The sequence below is a fragment of the Loxodonta africana genome, chromosome 2 (assembly GCF_030014295.1).
Source record: "Loxodonta africana isolate mLoxAfr1 chromosome 2, mLoxAfr1.hap2, whole genome shotgun sequence".
NCBI classification, from domain to species: domain Eukaryota; kingdom Metazoa; phylum Chordata; class Mammalia; order Proboscidea; family Elephantidae; genus Loxodonta; species Loxodonta africana.
The window spans coordinates 128982203-129003742 of record NC_087343.1 but is presented as its reverse complement, the minus strand read 5'-3'; the positions used below and the strand labels follow the sequence as shown (position 1 = coordinate 129003742).

At 38.0% G+C, this 21540-nt stretch overlaps 1 protein-coding gene across 1 annotated transcript in view; it reads right to left on the bottom strand.

Annotated features, from left to right (window-relative positions):
- FBN2 (fibrillin 2) overlaps nt 1-21540 on the bottom strand; it is a 292375-nt gene that overhangs the window by 73095 nt on the left and 197740 nt on the right. The window contains exons 19-25 of the mRNA XM_064275596.1: nt 20172-20297; nt 15336-15455; nt 10479-10616; nt 9647-9697; nt 9056-9181; nt 4483-4710; nt 3834-3959 (exon numbers count right to left, since the gene is read on the bottom strand). Coding sequence (XP_064131666.1) covers nt 3834-3959; nt 4483-4710; nt 9056-9181; nt 9647-9697; nt 10479-10616; nt 15336-15455; nt 20172-20297 — 915 coding nt within the window. The remainder of the gene's footprint in view (nt 1-3833; nt 3960-4482; nt 4711-9055; nt 9182-9646; nt 9698-10478; nt 10617-15335; nt 15456-20171; nt 20298-21540) is intronic.

Here is a 21540-nt window from a genome sequence, read left to right as displayed (position 1 = left end):
GCTAATAATATGCATACTAATTCTCTTACTTTTTGTCTATCAGGCTCTGGGAACTGGGAAGTAAGAGCCATTAGAAGAACAGAGCGAGTCCTGTCATGAAGCAGAGACAAGTTCTGGCTGAAGTGATGCTGCGTAAGTTGCACAATGTAAAGCGTATGGACTCCAGAACCAGACGGCCTGGGTAAAAAGCCAGTTCTGTAGGACCTCAGGCAACTCATTTAACTTCTCTATGCCTCAGTTTCCTTGTGTATAATACGGGGATTACAGTAGAACCTGCCTCATGGGATTAAGTCAATCAGTATTAAGCACTGTTTCTTAGAAAGTGTCATATATTAGCTATTCTGTGATTAGAATAGGTATTTTGAAGGAAGTGGATTTTGAACTGGGCCTTGAAGGATGTGTAGAAATTCAAACTTTAAAGAGGTGGAATAAACAGAGGAGCAAGAGAAAAAGCACATAAGTAAAGAAAAAATAACACACTTCTGGAAATAGTAAGACGTTATAGTGGCTGGAATGTAAATGTTGATAATTAGTTTAAGTAGAGGTAGGGTGGGAGCCCTGGTGGTGCAATGGTTAAGAGCTTGGCTGTTAACCAAAAGGTCAGCCGTTCAAATCCACCAGTCGCTCCTTGGAAGCTCTATGGGGCAGTTCTACTCTGTTCTAGAGGGTTGCTATGAGTCAGAATTGACTCGATGGCAACTGCTTTGGATTTCAGTTTAGAGGTAGGATAAGGTATGATTATTGGGGGTGCTAAACACAGGGAGCAGAAGATTAGACTTAAATGCTATAAAGAATGGTAATCCATCGCCATTGAGTCGATTCTGACTCATAGCAACCCTATAGGACAGAGTAGAACTGGCCCATGTGGTTTCCAAGGAGCACCTGGTGGATTCGAACTGCCGACATTTTGGTTAGCAACCATAGCCCTTAACCACTACGCCACCAGTTTTTCCGTAAAGAATGGCAGACAACAGTTTTCTGCTATACTTTCGCATTATAACCGAAACACTGCAGTGCTGTCAACAATTACATCTCTTGCACAGTGACAGAGGGAGAGTATCAGAGCCATTAAGGTACTCGGCTAATTTCATGCCAAAAATAAAAGGTGAAGCCAGAACTGGAAGAATACAGAGTTTCTTTATGAAGTCCGTGATTATTTAGACTTTATTACATATATGCAGTCAATGGAAGTTGTTTTGTGTAAGGTTACACAATCTAAGCCCTGCTTTACGATGATTAACCTGGTGGTTGTGAAAATGAAGGATCTGACTGTGGAAAACTGGACGAACAGGATGGAAGAACTTGAGGAATCTGCAATGTAGTAGATTCTGCAATATCTACTACACAGTGGTACAGCATGGTATATGCTGCCCAGATGCCCCTTCAGGAATGAAGACGTATTCCCCAGCTGCTGGAAGTGTTGCTGGAAGGATGCCCTCAGATCCAAACTATCTTCAGGGATTGGCTCAGCTGAAGAGGGCCATTTCCTCCTAGTCATACCCATTCCCTGGGCAGCCATATCCAAAGACTAACCAAGTGTACTGGTATATATATATAAAGGCCTTGCTCCCTTGCCTCAACTCAAGACAACACTGAAGGGCTGTCCCGGCTCCAGTGCCCCTGTAGACTCTGCTGAAGATTTCGCTGGGACTATATCACAGCCCAACTTCTCCCTCTTCCTACTTCTGTTTTCTTCCCTTCCCTAGTTGTTAATCCCAAGGACACTCCCTAATAACTTCCTGCATGCTAAACTCTCCTGCCTCAGAACCTGAGGCCCAACCTGTGCCAGCAGTAGTCTAGAATAAATATCAGAAGTCCCTGAAAGAGCCATTTCAATGTAAGAATTTACATAATTTTTCACTTGTCCACCAGGAAAGAGACATGCCAAAATTAAGTGTGAGGCTTCAGTCTTGAGAGAAATTATACCGTTAACGCATACAGGAAAAGTCCCTAGGGGGAGGAAATAAGGGTGGGTGGAACAAAGGAAGACTAAAGAGAAACTGTCCAGATAGAAGTTTGAAATGTGGGAGTGAAGCTCAGGAATGAGTAGAGCGCACGATAGCATCTGGGGTCAGCTCAGTGGAGACCATCCAGAAGCCATGAGGGTAGATGAAACTCCAAGGGCCAGAGTGTCAAGAGAGCAGAGAACTCTGGCAAGCACCCAAGGGATGGGAAGGCAAGAGGATGTGTAAAAGTTGGAGAAGAAACATCATACGCCTAGAAGGACAACTGAGACAGGAAAGCACCAGGGAAACAAAGGGAAGGAAATCTCAGGCAGCAGAGTCAAGAAGGATACGCACTTAGAAAAAGATTTTTTTACTTTAAGAGAGGGGTAAAAGTAGGAAAGCAAGATGACAGCTTGAGAGAAAAGAAGGGCTGAGTAGACACTCTGAACTTGGTCCTAAGTCTAGGAGAAGACACCAGTGAAGAGAAAGAAATGCTCGAGAAAGAGGAGTCAGCCCTGCTGTTGAGAAAGCAGAGGAGCTAATTGCAAAATCGAGGACACCCATCACCTCCCATTCTCTGAACCCCAAGAAGAAAAGAGAATACGAGAGGAAAAGAAAATTCTATTATCAAGGAGGGTGTGCAAGAAAGGCACCGACAATCATATTTGGGAGCTTTGATCTCGATAAAGAGAAAGGGAAGAAAAAAGGGTATGAGTGGGTGTGTAGGTCAGGGGGAGGGGTTTTGAAAGCAGTGCGGAGAGGAATGCAGTAAGTGGTGGAGAAGAGGTGAGTAAAAGTGTGGCTAGACAGCTGCAAGGGCTTGGCTGAAGCTGAATGCGGGAATCTAGTCAGCTCCTCTGACTCTTCCCAGTGAAGTTCAGCAGCCCAGAAGTGGAGAGAGCAATGGTGAGGGGATTAGGAAGGACATGGGGAACTTCAGAAGACCAGATGGACAGTTTTAAAATACTTTTGGGATAGGGTAGGCTGGGTAGGTACATAAGCAAATGCGGTGGCACCGCAAGGAATAGGTGAACATGGTGGCACTGCATGGAATAGGTGAACATGGTGGCACTGCATGGAATAGGTGAACATGGTGGCACTGCATGGAATAGGTGAACGCGGTGGCACTGCCTGGAATAGGTGAATGTGGTGGCTTTGCACGGAACAGGTAAATGCAGTGGCTCTGCACGGAATAGGTGAAAGCGGTGGCACTGCGTGGAACAGCTGAACATGGTGGCACTGGCATGGAACAAGTAAACGCAGTGGCACCGTGTGGGATTAGAAAGGAATCAAGAGAGACGTTTCATTGCAGGTCAGGAGGAAGTTTAGCAGGTGTGAGGGAGGGAGAAAATGGAAAATGCCAAAGAGGTTAAGAAAAAAGAGTTCTGAGAATAAGATCTTGGAGATACATTATAAGTGTTTGGAATAATTTGTTATATTATTTAATAAAAAAGTTTGGGATTTCATTTTTTTTTTTTTAAACTAAAGGGAATGGGTATGGATCTAGATTTGGAAGGTGACTGAAGCATATTGTTAAGTATTCTGCTCAAAGACGAAGAAAAAAATCATAATTTCTCTATAAGAAAATGTTAAGATTTTTAATAGTATTCTATATAAGTTTATACAATTTTTACTGATTCAATGGCTGTGCTTTTTAACATTTATATTTAGAAAATCATATTTATATGATATTCCTGTTCATAAAGAATAGCACCTTCATGCTGTTTGGCATCTCTCTCATGAGAAGTTTATTTAAGAACTGGTTAAATACAGGAAAAAAAATTTACATGTTATCAGTGACGTCTATGGCTTTTGATGGCAATACTTAGAAATAGAGCAAAAGAAAGTGGGCTGGAGTTTATCAACAAAACAAAAGAGCAGTCTCACCTGTGCAGTTTCTCTCCTCCATGTCTAAGGCGAAGCCACTGTCGCAACGGCACTTGAAACTTCCAATCGTATTTCTGCACTTCCCGTGGGTACACATCCCGGGGAATGCTTTGCATTCATTGATATCTAAAAGAGTAAAGCCAGAATGTAGAGCTGGCTAATACAAAAGAGTAGGTCCATCACTTTAAATTAAAAATCTATCATGATGGAAAATGTGAATATAAACGGGGGGAAACCAAAATGTTCAATGATCACACAAAAGGTTTCATCTGTGACCAAAGTTCTATATTCTAAATGAAGAGTTCTGATCCCTTTATTTCTGACAATTTGTTTTGTAAAGTTTACTGGGGATGGAGAACTTTTCACTAAATCATGGCTGCATCTATTCCAGCTGTTGTAAGGGAAGGAGAAGTAGAATAAAAGGATGTAAGAAGAAGAGCCGGATTAGCAGTTTGTTCTAATGTCTTTACTTGGATTCCATCTTATGTAGGTGACTTATACTCTTGGGCCATAAGATTGGCAATAAATCACATTTAGCAAAGAAAATAAAGGGAGAAATTAGAAAGTAAAACCTTGACACCGTCTCAGAGAATGGGGAAGGAAGGAGACCTGTTTAGTGCAGAGAAAGCAAAGACCTCCTGCCCGTTACCTTTATAAAAAGGCCGCCCAGTCAGAACATCCCCTCTGTTGGCAAAGCCAGGCCCCCGGGGGCACAGGGTCTCGTACTCCTTGGTGCCAGGCTTGGGACATTCCTCACACTCAGTGCCCCAAGCCGCTCCGACTGCACAGCAGCAGGCATCCATGCGGAACTTCCCCGGCACAGGATGGACACATTCATCTTCATCCCACCTCAGGTAACACTGCTCCATACGGACATCTACACCGAGAGTGAAATCACAGTTTGACATTAAGTGAAACATTTATTCAGTGAATATATATCAAGTACCTACTTAGTGGCATATGGGGGAGTTCTACTCTGTCCTATAGGGTCGCTATGAGTCAGAAACGACTTGACAGCGCTGGGTTTCACTTGGTGGCAGGCATGATGCCAGGCCCGGAGATACACTGGTGGGCAAGAGCCGTGGTCCCTGGCCTCCTAGACTAACTCGATTATGACCGTCATCTCAGGAGAGCTGGGGTTGGTTTCCCTTCAGTATTTTTTTTTTTAATATTGTATTTTAGGTGAAAGTTTACACAGCAAACTAGGTTCCCATTTAACAGTTTTTATACAAATTGTTCTGTGACACCGGCTACAATTTTCACAATGTTATAGCATTCTCATTATTTCCATTCTGTTTGTTCTAGCTTCCTTTCCCCTCCTTGTCTTCTCATCTTTGCTTTTGGGTAAATGTTGGCCATTTGACCTCAAATAGGTGATTACTCACCACTGATACTATTTATTTTATAAGCCAATCTACTATCTGGCTGAAAGGTGACCTCTGGAGTGACTCCAGTTCCAAATTCATAGGGTATCTTAGGGTGATAGTCTTGGGGTTCCTCCAGTCTCTATTGAGCCAGTAAGTCTGGACTTATTTGGAATTTGAATTTTGTTCTACATTTTTCTTCTAAATCTATCTGGGACCTTCTGTTGTGTCCCTGGTCAGAATGGTCAGTAATGGCCGGGCATCTTCTAGTTCTTCTGGTCTCAGGTTAGAAGAGGCTGTGGTTTGTGTGTGCTATTAGTCCTGTAAGCTAGTTTCTTCTTTGAAACTTTGGTTTCCTTTACTCTCTTTTGCTCCATACAAGTAGAGACCAATAGTTCTATCTCAGGTGGTCTCTTGTAAGCTTTTACCATCCCAGACACTACTCGCCCAACTAGGATGTAGAACATTATCTTTATGAACTATGTTATGCCAACTGATTGAGCTGTCCCACGAGACTATGGTCCTAAGCCTGTTAACCCAACAAAGCAATGCTGAAAGGTATTTGGATATGTCTAGGAAGTCTTCATAACTGTGCTCCCTATGTGGTTTATTATATATATGAATCTATATGCCGCATACATAAACATGTACGTACATATGCCTACAGATACACCTATACATGCATATGCATGTACTCATATGCCTTCCTATACACATTTATGCATACTTATCTACCTATGTAACCACACTCGTATTTTTTGGTTATTACCATTGTTGTAAAACTGTATATGTTATAGCATTTACTGAAATTATCCCTTATTGTTACATACTTCTTAGTATCTTCATTTACTTTGGTCAAGATGTGCCCTTCAGTATTACTTCATTCTCACAAGAAACCTTCAGAAAGAAAAGTTTCCCTCATGATATGACTCCTTCACATATGATCTATTGTTTGGACTGCTGATTTCAGAATTAAGGAAATAATTTTAGTGAAAGATCTTCATTTTTCACAGAATAGCTTAAAGTGACTTGTAAGCATTCAGTTTGTCAGATCCTGGTTATAAACAATTGTAGACTTTTTGCTGATTTGTTGCAACTACTGAAATTACTTTGCAAAGTAAAAAGACTGTTATTGTATTTAAAGTTGTTTCTCTCCCCCCTCCCCCAAATTTACCTTTTCCGTCAAGGCTTTTGCCCTGGATTATTTAAATTTGCTCCCTTAAAGGGACAATTTATTTGTTTAAATGTCACAATTCCCCTTCTCTTTGAAACATACCAAAGTTTCAACGCAGAACCCATGCTAGCCGGGGCCTGAGAAGATGAATCAACAGTCAAAATATAGGGTAAAACAGCATGGTATATAAGTAATATGATTCACCTGTTAGCCAACAGAGTTGTAGTTATAAACATTTGGGTATTTAATTATAAAAATGGATAATGAGTTCATAGAAGGTATTACTAAATCAAATAAAAAATGTTTTATTTGATACGAACATTTCAAGACTTCAAATCCTTCCCTACTCTTTAGCCTAGAGTTACTACCATTTCCAATTAATGTAATTAAAAAGTCCTGTTTTTAAAGAAGGAGTCTTGGGTAGTGCAAGCGGTTAACGCACCTGGTTGCTGACTGAAAGGTTAGAGGTTCAAACGCATCCAGAAGTGCCTTGGAAGAAAGGCCTGCTGATCTACATCCAAAAGATCAGTCATTGAAAACCTTAAGGAGCACAGTTCCACTCTGACACATACGGGGTTGCCAGGTGTTGGAGTCGACTTGATGATGACAACTTATTTTTAAAGAAATAGTAACTTGTAAATTTTCATACTGACTTGGTAGACTGGCTATCGGTATTCACAGTAGGTGATTCTGCATCGTGTATCAGCAGTAACACTAACCAAATAGCCACATTCCTTACCATTGTGACATGTGACAACCATTCAATAAGTCTCATTCCCACAGGCACTCTGGGGCTAGTCTCAGTTACAGCCAACCTTGCACAAGACTGTCACCAGCAATGATCTTAACGAAGTGTGAACACTTTATTTAAGTATAAGTATCCTGAGAACTTTGGCCTGAGTTACACTGTTTCTGAGGTCATGAAAGAATTTCTCTTAAGAAGCATTTCTGGGATTAACTGAATAATAATAATAATAATAATAATAATAATAATAATAATAATAATAATAATAATAAAAGGCATCTGAACTAAGCATGGAAGAATAATGTTGTGAGATCCAAATCAGTATTTACACAAGTAATCAGAACACTGTCAGCACATGTAAGGCCTATGAAAGTTTTGACTGGCTTGCACAGGAATTGAATTCTGACACTGGCAACTTCTGGATGGTATATGTGACCTACAGTTTGCTGCCTTCCCTAGAGCTCCCTATTACCATTTCACTCGTTTATGTTATCTGCCTGGCCCCTGAAAGCATTTGAGTTTGGGACCTCTGATTTAGACCGAGTTCTATCACAGCCGCTTACCACTACTTTGTTCTTGGAATGTTTTACATTTTCATATGCCAATCTCTTCTCAAAACTTTCTTGCATCCCCAGCCAGAATGAACTAGGTCGCATAATTCAAGTAGCGTCAGAAACATTTAACCAAAGCACAAGGAAGAAGAATCCAATATATCCTTTTAGAATATTACAAATGGTTTGATTCTGAAGTGATGTTACAGGAAATTTATTTTGCTTGTGATAATTTATAGTCAATGATACGCCTTCATATATAATATCCTCTGGTTTTTGAAGACAACTTGATTTCATTTGTCACTGGACCATATTGATACTATTTAATCTTCTTCGAAAGATACATTGTTTTCCCGAATTTTTGTAGATGGTTTAAAATAATTTTTAAAATACTTAAAATCTGAAAATAATTTTTTCTATATTATTGGACTTTAAATATATACCTTGTAAGTAATTCTATATGGTTATACAGTCATCATACTTTCTATCCAATTTAAATATGCTATCACTTATGAAATCTGTGTTAACGGTAACAACTGAATTCTATGGTGTTGCATCTTTTTCTTCTTACTCCTAATTTTAAAAATCACTAAAAACATATTTAAGAAATATATTTAAATGCCTTGCTTTATCTAAGAGCTTCAATTTAAAATACACATCTATGTAAAGTTATTTTACAAATTAAACATTTACTGTTCAATAGCATTAGGAAAAGAAATCTCTTGAATAAATGAAAAAAATGTTTAGGTACAATACAGAATAAAAGTTACTGTTTCAATCATGTAATTCAAGTTCAGTCAAATACGATACTGATAGAGAACAAAGCTAACTCGCCATTCCTATAATATAATGTCGTAAGAAGGAGTTTCTTCATTACACATCTTTAAAAAATAAAGCATTAAGAAAATTTAAACTTTAATGATGGTAGAGGACCAGGATTGGTGTATGTCTGCCTGTGACTTTCCCCACTGTCTTGTTTAAGAGTGCAGCTGCAACGGGCTAGTAAATGTTAAAAAATGTTAACTTTTAAAAAACACCAGTCCCCAATTTTTCTTCTGTGTTCAAAATACAGTTCTCTTACTTTGCTTATTCCACTGACTCAGTGTCTAAGGCTGAGCCTGCATAAAGTATCTGATGAAAAAAATTAAAAAAATTTTGAGGTAAATTCTTGAGTAGTATGAACTTTCTGTGAAGAGAAATTATTTCATTTAAATACATCCACTTTTAAAATATCCTCTAGTGATCCTCCCAAAATAATTTCATTTTAAAAGCAAAAATTCCACCTACAGACCCAATGGTTTTGGACTGGTCATTGCCCAAAGGACAAGAAAATAATTGGCTAATTTCACGCATATGATGTGCAAAATACAAGGAGGCATGGATCTTACCCAAACACACACGGCCAGTTCCATCCAATGTAAGGCCTTCAGGGCATTCACAGTGAAAAGATCCTTTGCTATTGACACAGCGTCCATTCGGACAAACGCCAGGAAACACCTCACATTCATTAACATCTGCAGGGAAACAGAGTAATCAGAGGGAGAAAGATGTTACCAACAGAAAAATCAGGTGTAATCCTACTTCCTTTATTGCATATTCAATGTGCAATACAACGCTATTACTTGAGTTAAACAGAAATATTGTACAACCCAGTCACCAAGTTTCCTAGACATCAGCTGTGAAAATTACCACAGCCTTACCCATCTATAAAACACGGCTCAGCCATGCCATTTTGCCAACTGTTCTGAGCCTTAAAGACTAGTGATGTCCTCATGAAAATATACTCAATTGCAGAAAGAGGAGAAATGGGAAAATCTCAAATTGTTTCCTAAGACTGGTATTCTAAACATTTGTTGATTAAATCCTTGCAATTTCAAGGATATTTAAAATGATAAATATCTCTGAGGTTTGAACAGGAGTGAATGTGAGTTTTATATACTGCTTTATAGATTTACAATATCATCCAAGAATATACTCACCTTCACAACTAACACCTTTAATTCTGGCAAACCCTCTTGGGCAAGTTGTATCTGTAAGAGCAACAGGACACGTGTTTACTTCATTATAAAAGAAAACGCACTTGTCTTAAATAAGCCCCAAACAGGGTAGAAAACCAAAACCACACCCATTGCTGTCCAGTCAATTCTGACTCATAGCAACCCTATAGGGCCAGAATAGATCTGACCCATACGGTTTCCAAGGTTGTAAATCTTTATGGAAGCTGACTGACACATTTTTCTTCCATGAAGCTGCTGGTGGGCTGAGCACTTAACCATTTGCATCACCAGTATAACAGAATCTAAATGTAACTAAACAAAAATAAAAAGCTGGGGTTTTGGAGGTATAGGGCTCCAGCTGTTCCTGCTTACATTCAGCATAGCACATAACACCTGTGGTTAACTCCATCAGTGTTGATCCATATTGAGACTTTCATAATTTTTTCTAAAATTCCTTTTTTGCTCTCAACTGAATTACAAGTAAACACAAGACTTAAAGGCAACAGAGGCATCGTATCACCTCCTACCAGAACGCATCCAAACAAGGACACGGGAGGATTCCGAGTTACCTAGCAGCCAGATTCTAGCTGACTCCTTTCCTTGTCTAAAATATTCAGAAGGTCTGCATACAGTAAAAGAATAAGCCAAATAAAAGATTCAAGAATTGAATACATCTTGCCAGAACAGAAGTTTTAGGGAGGGTAAATGATCTTATGATCCCCCTCACTATGGAAACACGTGATGAACAAGGTTCTTTAGTTGAGGAAGAAGCTTTCCAAAGAGGGAATCCAGAGGTCCTTGGACAGGCTCCTACCTAGCTCACAGCGCTCACAGGGGCTCCCCCAGGCAGCCCCGAGGGTGGCGCAGCATTCTGATTTCAGAGTGGCTCCATTAATATTCACTTCACAGCGGTTGTCCTGGATATTGAGCCAACACGTCCCTTTCAGGCTGTCTGAAAAGGAATGAGGAAGGTTGGAAGCTCTTACCTCTAATGAAAATATAATTCAGCTGTGTACATCAAATATTTATCATAGCATTAAAAAAATAAACAAAATGATCATTTTTATAGCTTTCAATAGAGTATCTATTGAATATATTTACATGCCCATGCATTTAAATACTACATACACTTAAATATTTTACTATATACATCTAACATAATATGGCAATTAATACAATTATATCTACTAGTATCCTAGGAAGGGTCACTGTTGCCCAAGATTTTCAGCTGGTACTTAGAAATTTGTAAAAACACAGTGTTTGTAATGAAACCATGATAGCATAATGTAGTACATAGACCTGGACAACAACAAAGAAAAAGCAGACAGCTATGGTATTTAATTTAAACTCATTTAATAATACGAGCTGACGAAGTGTTACTGATAAATTCAACAGCAGAAAGAAAACCAAACCCCAAACACCAAAAGGAAATGAATTATGGTGAAAATGGTAGCCCATTATAAGAGAAGGCATAATTTCTGACAGCAGCAGGTAAGAGGAAGTTAATTTCAGTTAAGTGACAAATATTTACACTGAGACAGAGGTTCAAACAATTCTGTTCTTGACCAGATACAAAAAGTGACAGGGAAGGCATACGGAGAAGCGTTTGACACTCGGCTTTATTCTGTCTAGTGATTCAGTCTGGGTAAAAACTGTATGTAAATATAAAATGTTTGCTCCTCAGCATTTGTATCAGGCCTCAAATTACAGGCTATTCGTAGGCGAAAACCTCTAAGTTCCACAGCACAGGGGAAATAGATGCTTGCATAAGGCTGCTGTGTAATTAAATGGTCTTTTAAGGACCCTGACTAATTAATCCTTTGCTGCCTTGGCCTTAGTCATTTTAAGTAAGATAAATTATAATAGTAATTGCTAATAGGCACAATTCCAATGGCTTTCCATGTAATGATTAAATTTATGCATCAAAACAAGTCTATATAGTATGAACAATTTACAATGAGAACTCTGAGGCACATAGAGGTCCACTAATTTATTAACGGTCACCCTAGCGTAGTGTCAGAATCAAGATTCAAACCTATGCAGTCTGATTCCAAAGCCCCCATTCTTCCATAGCATCATGGTTCTTTTTGGGTGGTACTGCATCAACACTTAGAAGTTATAAAATCTATATATATCTATCTATCTCTTGTATATGTCTTTCTATGAGAGAGAGACAGAAAGACACACACTCATATATGCTAGAGAGATATGTAGTCAGGGGTTGGTTAAGAGCTCTGGGAAAAAACACAAAACAAAACAATGCAGGATAGGCAGGCTTGAGGGTGGGGGAGAGAAAGACTTATTTTATCTAGGGTGGTCAGAGAAGTTTTGACCTGTAATGTGACAGCTGAGTATAGGCCTAAAGGGAAAAAAGCATGCGACATTCCAGTCAAAGAGCTCAAGTACAAAGGACTTTAGATGCCATGCATGATCAACAAGTCAGCCAGTGTGGCTCCTGGGGAATGAGTGGGAGGCAGAGCAGTGGGCAATGAAGAGATAGCAGTAGCTATGTGGGTTAGATTTGATCCCTGGCAAGGACTTTAGCTTTTACTCTAAGCTGAGAAGCCAAGGTTTGTTTTTTGTTTGTTTGTTTGTTTTTCAGACAAAGGTTCCTAGACAAGAAATGACAAGTTCTGACTTATGTTTTAAAAGTTCTACCTGGTGGCTATGTGAAAAATAGACTGTAGGGTGGCAAGTATGGGGGTGGGGTGGGGGGAATAAGATTGAGGATATAGTAACACAAGAAAAAAAATGGAGGCTTGGGTTGGGGGTTGTTGTGGTGGTGAGAAATGGTTAAAATATGGATAAACTTTAAATAGAATTAACAGGGTTTGCTAATCAATTCAATGTGGAGTTTGAGGGAAAAACACTGAGGATGACTCCAAGGTTTCTGGGGAGAGTAACTGGAAGATGGAATTGCCATTTGCCAAAAAGGAAATGATTTTAGAAGACAGAAATACAAGAGGGAAGACAGGAATTCGGTTGTAGACATGTTAAGCTTGCAATATCTATTAGACGTTAAAGTAAAGACACTGAGCAGACAGTTGGAAATATAAGTCCGAAGTCAGGGAAGAAGTTGAAGATGGAAAGATAAATTTGAGTTGATGTAGAGACCACCTAAGGAGTGAATTCAGACAGAAAGAAAAGAAGTCCAAGGGCTAACTCTTCAGACATTTCAAGTGGAGGGCAGGGGTAAAAGGAAGATCAAAGGAAACAGAAAAGGAACAAGAAATATAATAGAACAAGAAGGAAGTTGTGCCTGAGAGGCAAAAAAAGAAAAATTTCTTGGTGGTCATGCCAAACACTGCTAATAGGCTTAAATGAGGAAGAAGAATGGACCCTTGGATTTGACAACAACGGGCGGGGGGAATAGGGGGAGTTGGTGGATGGGGAAGTCCCTGGTGCCCTTGTCACATCCCTGTGTTTAGAGGACAGAGTACAGATCCAGGCCAAAGATAAGGAAAAATGGTCTGGATTACATAGAGCCAACAGACCAGAGCACTATAATTCATGTAGGAGAGATTAATTGCATTTGTTGTTCTATAATATTTGTAATTTTTCAACCAGAATAAGAGTCTTTTTAAACAGTCTGAAGAATAGTTTAAGATTTATTTCTTTTTAGAAGGCTTGCAGAATAGATTCTAAATCTCTATATATTTTTAGTATCCAATGGATTCATACATGATTTAACTTAATTTTAAATTAGTAATCAAATCAGGGATTTCTTAGTTCTAAATTTAGAAACTTGGACTCTGTGAAAGAACAAGCTGCAGGCTAAGCACCGATTAGAGCCACTGACAATTTTATTAAAAAAAATAATTTTTTTCTATGCATATGTATTGTGATTTTCTTTTCAAACCTGTAATTCTATTTTTTTAATGAAAAAAGCAGATAAAATAATGTCTAAAATTTTTAAATTTCTCCCTGGCAGCTCTAGGCTGGTATACTCAATTTTGATCGTAACGAATGAAAACGCATATAACACATTAAAAGCCAAAAAATCCACTGCCATTGAGTTGATTCCAAATCATAGCAACCCTGGGTAACACATTTAAAAAAAAAATTAGCTGAGAAAAATATGATGGTGTTATGGCCTGGGAGTAAAATGTTTTTGCTCATTTTTCATTAAGGACCAGAAACCTCAGTGCCAAAATAATAAAAGTCTACACAACGAAGCATAAACTAAGATGTCTTTGATGCTCCAATGGCATACAGGTTTAGTTTTCTGAGACATTAATTGACTAATGCTGAGTTTATTTCCTTTGCATAATAAAATGACTCCATCTCAGTTAGAAATTATGGCTTAGCAAAAATATTTCTCAATATTTCTCAATCCAATCCCCCCTCCACCGTTCAGCCTCCCAGGACTCTATAAGGAAAAAAAAAAAAAAAGCCGTGGGCAGATGGCAGTCTATTTCCTAATATGGAGAGCTGAGCAGGGCTCAAATTTCACCAGCTGTACATCAGTGGGGGATAAAGAGCTGACCTCTCCAAAAAAGAAGGTTTTCACTGAGAATTTGGGCTTGGTCATTTCTCTTTATGTAACAAACACATATTCTAGCACCCCGTTAAATATGATTAACATCAGACATAATAATGAAAATACTATTGTCTTTGGGATATATTAAATTAAAAATTCATTTTGGCTGGAAAACATAAAAACTGCCAATTTACTGGGTACTATGTAATTTTTTTTTTATGTAAAACTGAAATATGTTCATAACTATTTTGAAAATATATTTAGTTCAACGGTAGATACTAGCTAATGACATGAACTGTAGAAAATGCCTAACAGAACCACAGAGAGCAAAAGCAGGAAAAAACTACTAAGACATTTTTCCCCTTACATGAGCTGAACTATTCCTTACAATAATAGATCAGACCATCTAGTTATATATGTCCTATTGTCATTCTCAAGAACTGACTTTACGTGTTCTGAGACATAATCCACTGCCGTCAAGTCAATTCCGATTCACAGTGACCCTACAGGACAGAGCAGAGCTACCCCATAGAGTTTCCAAGGAGCGCCTGGTGGATCTGAACTGCTGACCTTTCGGTTAGCAACCATAGCTCTTAACCACTACACCACCAGGGTTTCCGTTTTGAGACATATTAAAAGACATTAGTTTGGAAGTTTTGGAATCTTTCTCCCCAGAGACTTCCAAGAGCAAGAACCAATTATCTTCTCTTCCTTGGAGCCCATGAATTTATAATTGATGGAAGAAAAAAATAATAAATTTCCTCTATATGTTTAAAATTTTCAAATTCTTGTCCTGTTAACTGAATCCAAATTCCATCACATTTTTGTTTACCATACAAGGGGTGTTTATAAGGAAATATGCAATGAGGATTTGATTGTACTGATGTGTAAGGCATTCTTAGGCCAAAGAATATACAGGCGTATGGCAAGGAAATGCTTATAACCTACAGCATAACATATCTAATTTATATGAAAAGAATACTTATAGAATCTAACAATCTAAATTGAAGAGGCTAACTAGTTTATGCTATCACGTTTTACTCCTATCTTGGTAACAAAGAGAAAACTACTGTAACCCCTAATTATTAGCTTCCTACAATCATGTTTTAGTTTTATCCACAACAAAGTTTTAGGTCCCTGCTTGTATCTTTGCAAAGAAATGGAAACATTAGCACTGCATATGAATCTTACCAATACAGATCAATCCTGTTGAGCTGAGCTTGCTGCCAGGTGAGCATTCACAATTGAAAGATCCAAGGTTGTTCCTGCAGGCCCCGTTGACACATGGGTTGCTTTCACATTCATTTATATCTACACTCCAGAAGGAAAAGATTCTGTTAGAACCACCATGTGTTTCTGGAAAATATTATTCCAACAAGCTATGCTATGCCAGAATGTCTGGTAAACTTGGCTCTTGCAATTTCAAGATGGATCTATGAGGCATAAAGTGAATGAAGAATAGAGACGTGCAGTGTGAATATACATCTATCCAACTGGGGACTTGGTAGGAATACAGGAATCTGCTGATTTTGAAAGGGTTCAGTTGTGAATCTTCAATACACTGTTATAACTTCCCATAAATTGGATTAATTTTTCCCCCATAATAAAATGTAATTGTCCTAGGGAAATACAAAATCTGATTCCACGGAAAGCAACATATTCCCAGCACAACATGTTGTGCACAAAGGTTGATTGTTTCTGTCATCTCTGGATCCAGGAGGCTTTAGAAGAATTAAGAAGGCCTTGTTAGGAATAGACTATCACAACGCTGGCTTTAATTCCAAAATTCTGGACACAAATTAGGAAACAGAGCTGAAAGTTTAATACTGGGTATGGTGTTCTACTTCTGTCCCTATCTACCATCCTTTCTTTTCACTTTATGTCTAATGGGCTGAATTTTTTAAAGCACGGATGATTTTGGTAAAATACAAATTAGAAAAACTTGATGGAGCACATGTAATCGCCTTAAATAGGCCTCTACAAATATGAATTTGTGTCCTAAATCAAATCATATACTGTCATCCAAGCAAGCTCTGCTGATGGTGAGACATAAACAGAATTAGAGTATGCCTATATTTTCAAGTGGTGACTAAGAAAATGTCAAACCTGTAAAGTTAAATAGTTTAACCAAAAAACCAAAACCAAACCCACTGCCGTCGAGTCGATTTAACACGAGTTAATTGCAAATAAATACAAACTTCAGTTAAAGTACTAGGAACAATATCAAAGACTGACTTTCAGGATAAATTCAGCCACTTAGTTTAACGAAGTGGCACACAGAATTCTTTTCCTACTTGGTTAATTATCAGAAACAGGTCAACGTATCTCAATACGTTTTATGTTGAACACTTGGGTTTGAGTCCACCATGATACCTTTTTTTTTTTTCTTTCCCTAAACACTTCTTTGAATCTAATATAAAACACTCCACTATGTTGAGAAAAAACATGAAGACAAATAGCTAGCAGATTGTAACGCTTACTCTTCAATGTCTCAAGTCAAACATGAACTAAGTTGGTCCTGAAAGAGCAGGGCTCACAGCTGATTTCTAAGTTAGAGGACTTGATACGTGAATTTAAAAATCACTGTGGAAAACAGGTACTTTAGTTTTTTTTGTACTTCGGATTTACTGAAGAAGTAATTATGTACTAATTTAATTTTTGAAATAGAAATTACTTGAGGAAATATGAATGTATCCTTCTTTCAGGTTGGTTGTATTAAGGTCTCTTAAAAGAAAAAAAAAAGAGCAGGTTTGTAAATGTAGCATAGACTTGCGATGAAAACATTTATTTCTGAGTACTGAAATTCCTTCGGCAAAAACACAGTAGAAGAATGCAGCCAGATAATCAAAAAGGAAGCAGATAACTAATCTGAGGACAGGCCATATATAATTCTCCTATTAATTTCATTTGTAAGAATCCTGAAAAAAAAAAAATGCCAATATCATGTGTTTATTTTTAAAATTAAGCATTTATGAACTCAAAAACTATAAGCATATGCAATGACAGCTACAAATACCAATTGTTTAATTTTTCTTTAAATACAATGTTTTTATGTTATAAATGTCATGGAACCAGGAATTGAAACAGTTCACTGTACATTCCTGGAAATAAACTTCAAAGCACATCTGGTTTACATTTAACTGGTTATGTCACTGGAAACACAATCTAAACCACAGTGCTTGCTGTAAAAATTTTAACTTTCACAGACTCTCAGGGCTCAAACAAAAAAAAATAATAAATTACATTTTTTGTAACTTCAGTCTGAAATATCAGAGAAACTATTCTCTTTATTACTGCTATTTACAATATGTTTAAAAATAGACCATTGAAAACATGAATACAAACAAAAGTTAGTGCATACAGCAAAAACATAGAGAGAGAGCTAGAATTTGCCATGAATCTGCTAATAATGCCCTGTCTAGTCTTTGGAAATTAGCTCAGAAAAAATAGGATGAAGAGAATTGCTTCAGGCAGACAGTGGTGGAAATAAGCAGGAAACCCAAGGGAAAGAGTTTCTTGGCCGTCAGGTCTACCTTTTGCAAACGACCTAATAAAATGTAAATATAACTGGACAGTATGAAGCAAGTACAGAAATAATAGTTATTTGATTAGGTTTCTCTCAATAAATCATTTTTATACCCACCAATGCACATGAGGCAGTTGCCAAAATATTTTTGTATCATGTCTCCTTTATTTACCTAACATAGATTTCTTTCCTATGAATTACAGATGCAAATATTTTTCATTATAAGAAAAGGCTCAGATTTATCAGCAACCATCACCCCTTGGATAAAATAAATGCAGATCACTCTTTCCAACTCTCACCGGTGCCTGATATGGTATTAGTGTGCCCTGCTCCCTGACTGTGACACTCAGGTTATGACCCAACATTACGCTATTAACAGGATTCACTCATGCTCCCCTTCCGTTGTTCATGTAAGCAGACGAGTCCTTGACTTCTACTTCAGTATTGTGGCTTTCAGTACCCTTCAACTCCAATCCTTCTTGTTAAAATAGAAGGATATGCTGCGAATTATCATTGACAATTCAGTACTCACACCATGCTGAATTCAAGACACCTTCTCACACTAACACCAAAGGGTATCATTGCTGTGCGAGGGGAAACTGGTCTTGACAGTCATCAGCTTCCCAGTTAAATCAAGATGATATCTAGGCTGTTTTTGCTTTCATGTTTTCCTGAGATTTAACAGAAGCTTACCTTCAGCCGATAATAAAACTGATAAGGGCAGTGGGAAGAAAGCCTAGAAAGTTGAGAATAAGGAAAAACAAGCAAGTTTTGAAATTCCTTCTTTTGCTCCTCCAAAAAATCCCTGAGGAATATGGCATGAATACCTTTGCAAAAAGCATGTTTCTCAGAGAAATTCTGAAGACACAACAGGTGTCGGAGATCGGGGTATAAGTGGGTGCTAGAAAATAGGGGTTCTTTAGTCAAACACATTTAAGAAGCCTGAGCTGGGTTATAAAGAGCTCTTCTAACCAGTTGCCATGGAGGAGATTTCAACTCAGGGTAACCCGATGTGTGTTAGAGTAGAAGTGTGCTCCACAGGGTTTTCAATGACTGCTTTTTCAGACAGTGATTGCCAGGCCTTTCTTCCAAGGTTCCTTTGAGTGGACCTGAACCTCCAAGCTTTCAGTTAGGAGCCCAGTACATTAATTGTTTTTACCACCCAGGGACTCCTAATTTACAGAAAGATATTCCAAACTTCTAGTGTGTCCTCTCATCATCCATGGAGAAAATTCTCCAAGTACTGTCATAGGATGAATGCTCCTTCTCTCTTCGAGCAGTTCCTGCAAAAGTGGTGGGCAGTGAGGAAAGTTGTTACCAGATGTAAATTTAGAAAACCTGGATTTTATGCCAAGGTTTTCTTTCTTCGGGCTAATTACTGTTTTTCAGTGGTCCCTCCAATTCAATCTAAACTTAGACTTGCACTTTCTAATTGCATCTCATTGACTTCAGCTGAGTCGTGTTCTGGCGTCTTGTTCAATAGTCCTAACGTGCTTCTTCTATTTGTAAGAATGCTTTGGTGTTAAACAGCCAGCTGAAGAGAGAATGTTAACATCTTTTTGCATAATATTACACTGTTGCAGTTTCTTGGCTATAGACTAAGAAACAAATATTTTAACACATAAGAAAAAGACTATTCACCATAATTAAAGATGAAATCTTTTAAAAAAAATTACTATTCAGAAGCAGTTAATGGATTCGAGAATGACATGTGACACTTCTGTAGGCCCACGAAGGGAGATTTTAAGAGGAACAATGACTGGTAGTCACACAAGAAGTTATTCTGAAACACATAGTACTTTGATCAATATAAGAAAACATAACTAAAGGTACTCATTGCTTAGCTGTTATCTCACTGAAAGTGAGGACCTCCCTTAGCACATAACTCATGCAGGTAACTTTCACTGCATACAAATCTGATTAAATGAGAAAGAATATGTTTTTAAACAATGATTTATGATCTTTAGGTCCAAATGACAACTATTAAATTATCAAATGGAAAGGACAATTTTCTCAGACTGTAAAGTTTAACTGTATATTTTATGGGACAAGCCTCTACACATACCGATCATTTCATAAGTTAACTGCTTCAGAGCCATCTTTGCCATTACTAATTCATAACCACAATCCACGTTGCCAGGCCATTGTGTCACAGTGGTTTTAAAAAGGGGAAAACAAAATATACAAAAATCTGACATTTTATTTCAGCAAGTAAAGCAATATATGGCTCCTTCCACTTTTTTCTTTTTAATGCTTCAGAATGTTTTTTTCCAAATGTTTGCTGATATTTTATCTGAGTGGAACAAAGCTGACAGTGTTTTTAAATTGGGTTGGGTATATGCTATTTCTAAAACAGGCAGATTAGCTGAAAAGGATTATAGAATAAAAGAAATATTCACCCAACACTCTTCTTCATCATGATGGCTGCATCAGTGTAATTGATGTTTATGCGTATCTCGGTACTTGCTATCCTAAACTAACGCAATGAACACAGTTCTTACCTTCACATGTCTCTGTCTCGGTCCTGAATACATACCCAGGTGGGCATGTGCAACTGTAACTTCCAGGTGTGTTTCGACACAGTCCATTATCACAAAGTAGTCTGTTTACCAGGCACTCATCAATGTCTGAAAGCAACCATTAGAAGACAGGAGATACACATATTTAAATGTATATTACAGTGCCCAACAATGTCTGATCATGCTGTTTGGGTTTCCTTCATCCCTTCCCTGACTTCTAAGTGGTGACTTTCTCTGTACCCACAGCACAGAATATTAGGTTTTATTCAGACAGGACAATCTTATGCTGGTGGCTACTTTTAAGAAGTTCTGAGCCCCTGGGAAGTGTGTAGTACTTCGGAAATGGCACATTAAAAAAAAACAAACCCATTGCCATCCAATCGAATCTGACTCATAGTGAGCGACCCTACAGGACAGAGTAAAACTGCCCCATAGGGTTTCCAAGGCTGTAATCTTTATGGCAACAGATTGCCACAACTTTCTTCTGCAGCGCAGCTGGGGGGTTCAAACTGCTGACCTTTCTGTTAGCAGCTGAGCACTTAACCACTGAGCCACCAGGGCTCCTCCAAGGGCACATTACTAACTTTGTTTTCCTTCATTTGCTTTCTGCCTACAGTGGTACTATATTAGATATATTTCAAAGCACTCATGAAATATATCAAAAGATGAAACTCATTTGCCTATATACTTGCTTACGTATAATAAAAGTAAATCAAACACCAAACCCGTTGCTGTCGCGTCCATTCTGACTCCTAGTGACCCTACAGGACAGCGCAGAACCACCCCATAGGGTTTCCAAGGAGTGGCTGTTAGGTTCAAACTGCCAACCTTTTGGTTAGCAGCTGAGTTCTCAACCACTGCGCCACCAGGGCTCCATAATAAAAGTAACAGAATGTAAAAGCAGATGGTATTTCTTTTCAGTTTTTTCTAATGAAAATTCTAATAAAGACTGCACTAAACAGCAGTTAAACCAAAGTATTCACTAAACTTTTTCCATTGTTTTTACTCTTACAGTTATTAGTGGAAAATGAATGAAGTATTTTGTGTACTCCTTTAGTAGTCTAGAACAGCTTACAGAACCACTGAAATCTTGAGTTTAAAAAGCTCACATTGAGTTTTATCTTCATATGCACACACTGATTTTTTGCACATGTGGTTAATGATAGAAATAAAAGTTGTAGCTTGGGGTAAAGAATTTCCTTTATTTAAAGTTATATTTTGAGTCTTGTGAATATCAATTGCCCATCAAAGAACATACTGGCATGGCCAAAATTTGGAAAACAGAGATTGGAAAAATATTTCCTATAATTCCATCACCACTGATAATACTATCTTTATGTTTTATCTGATT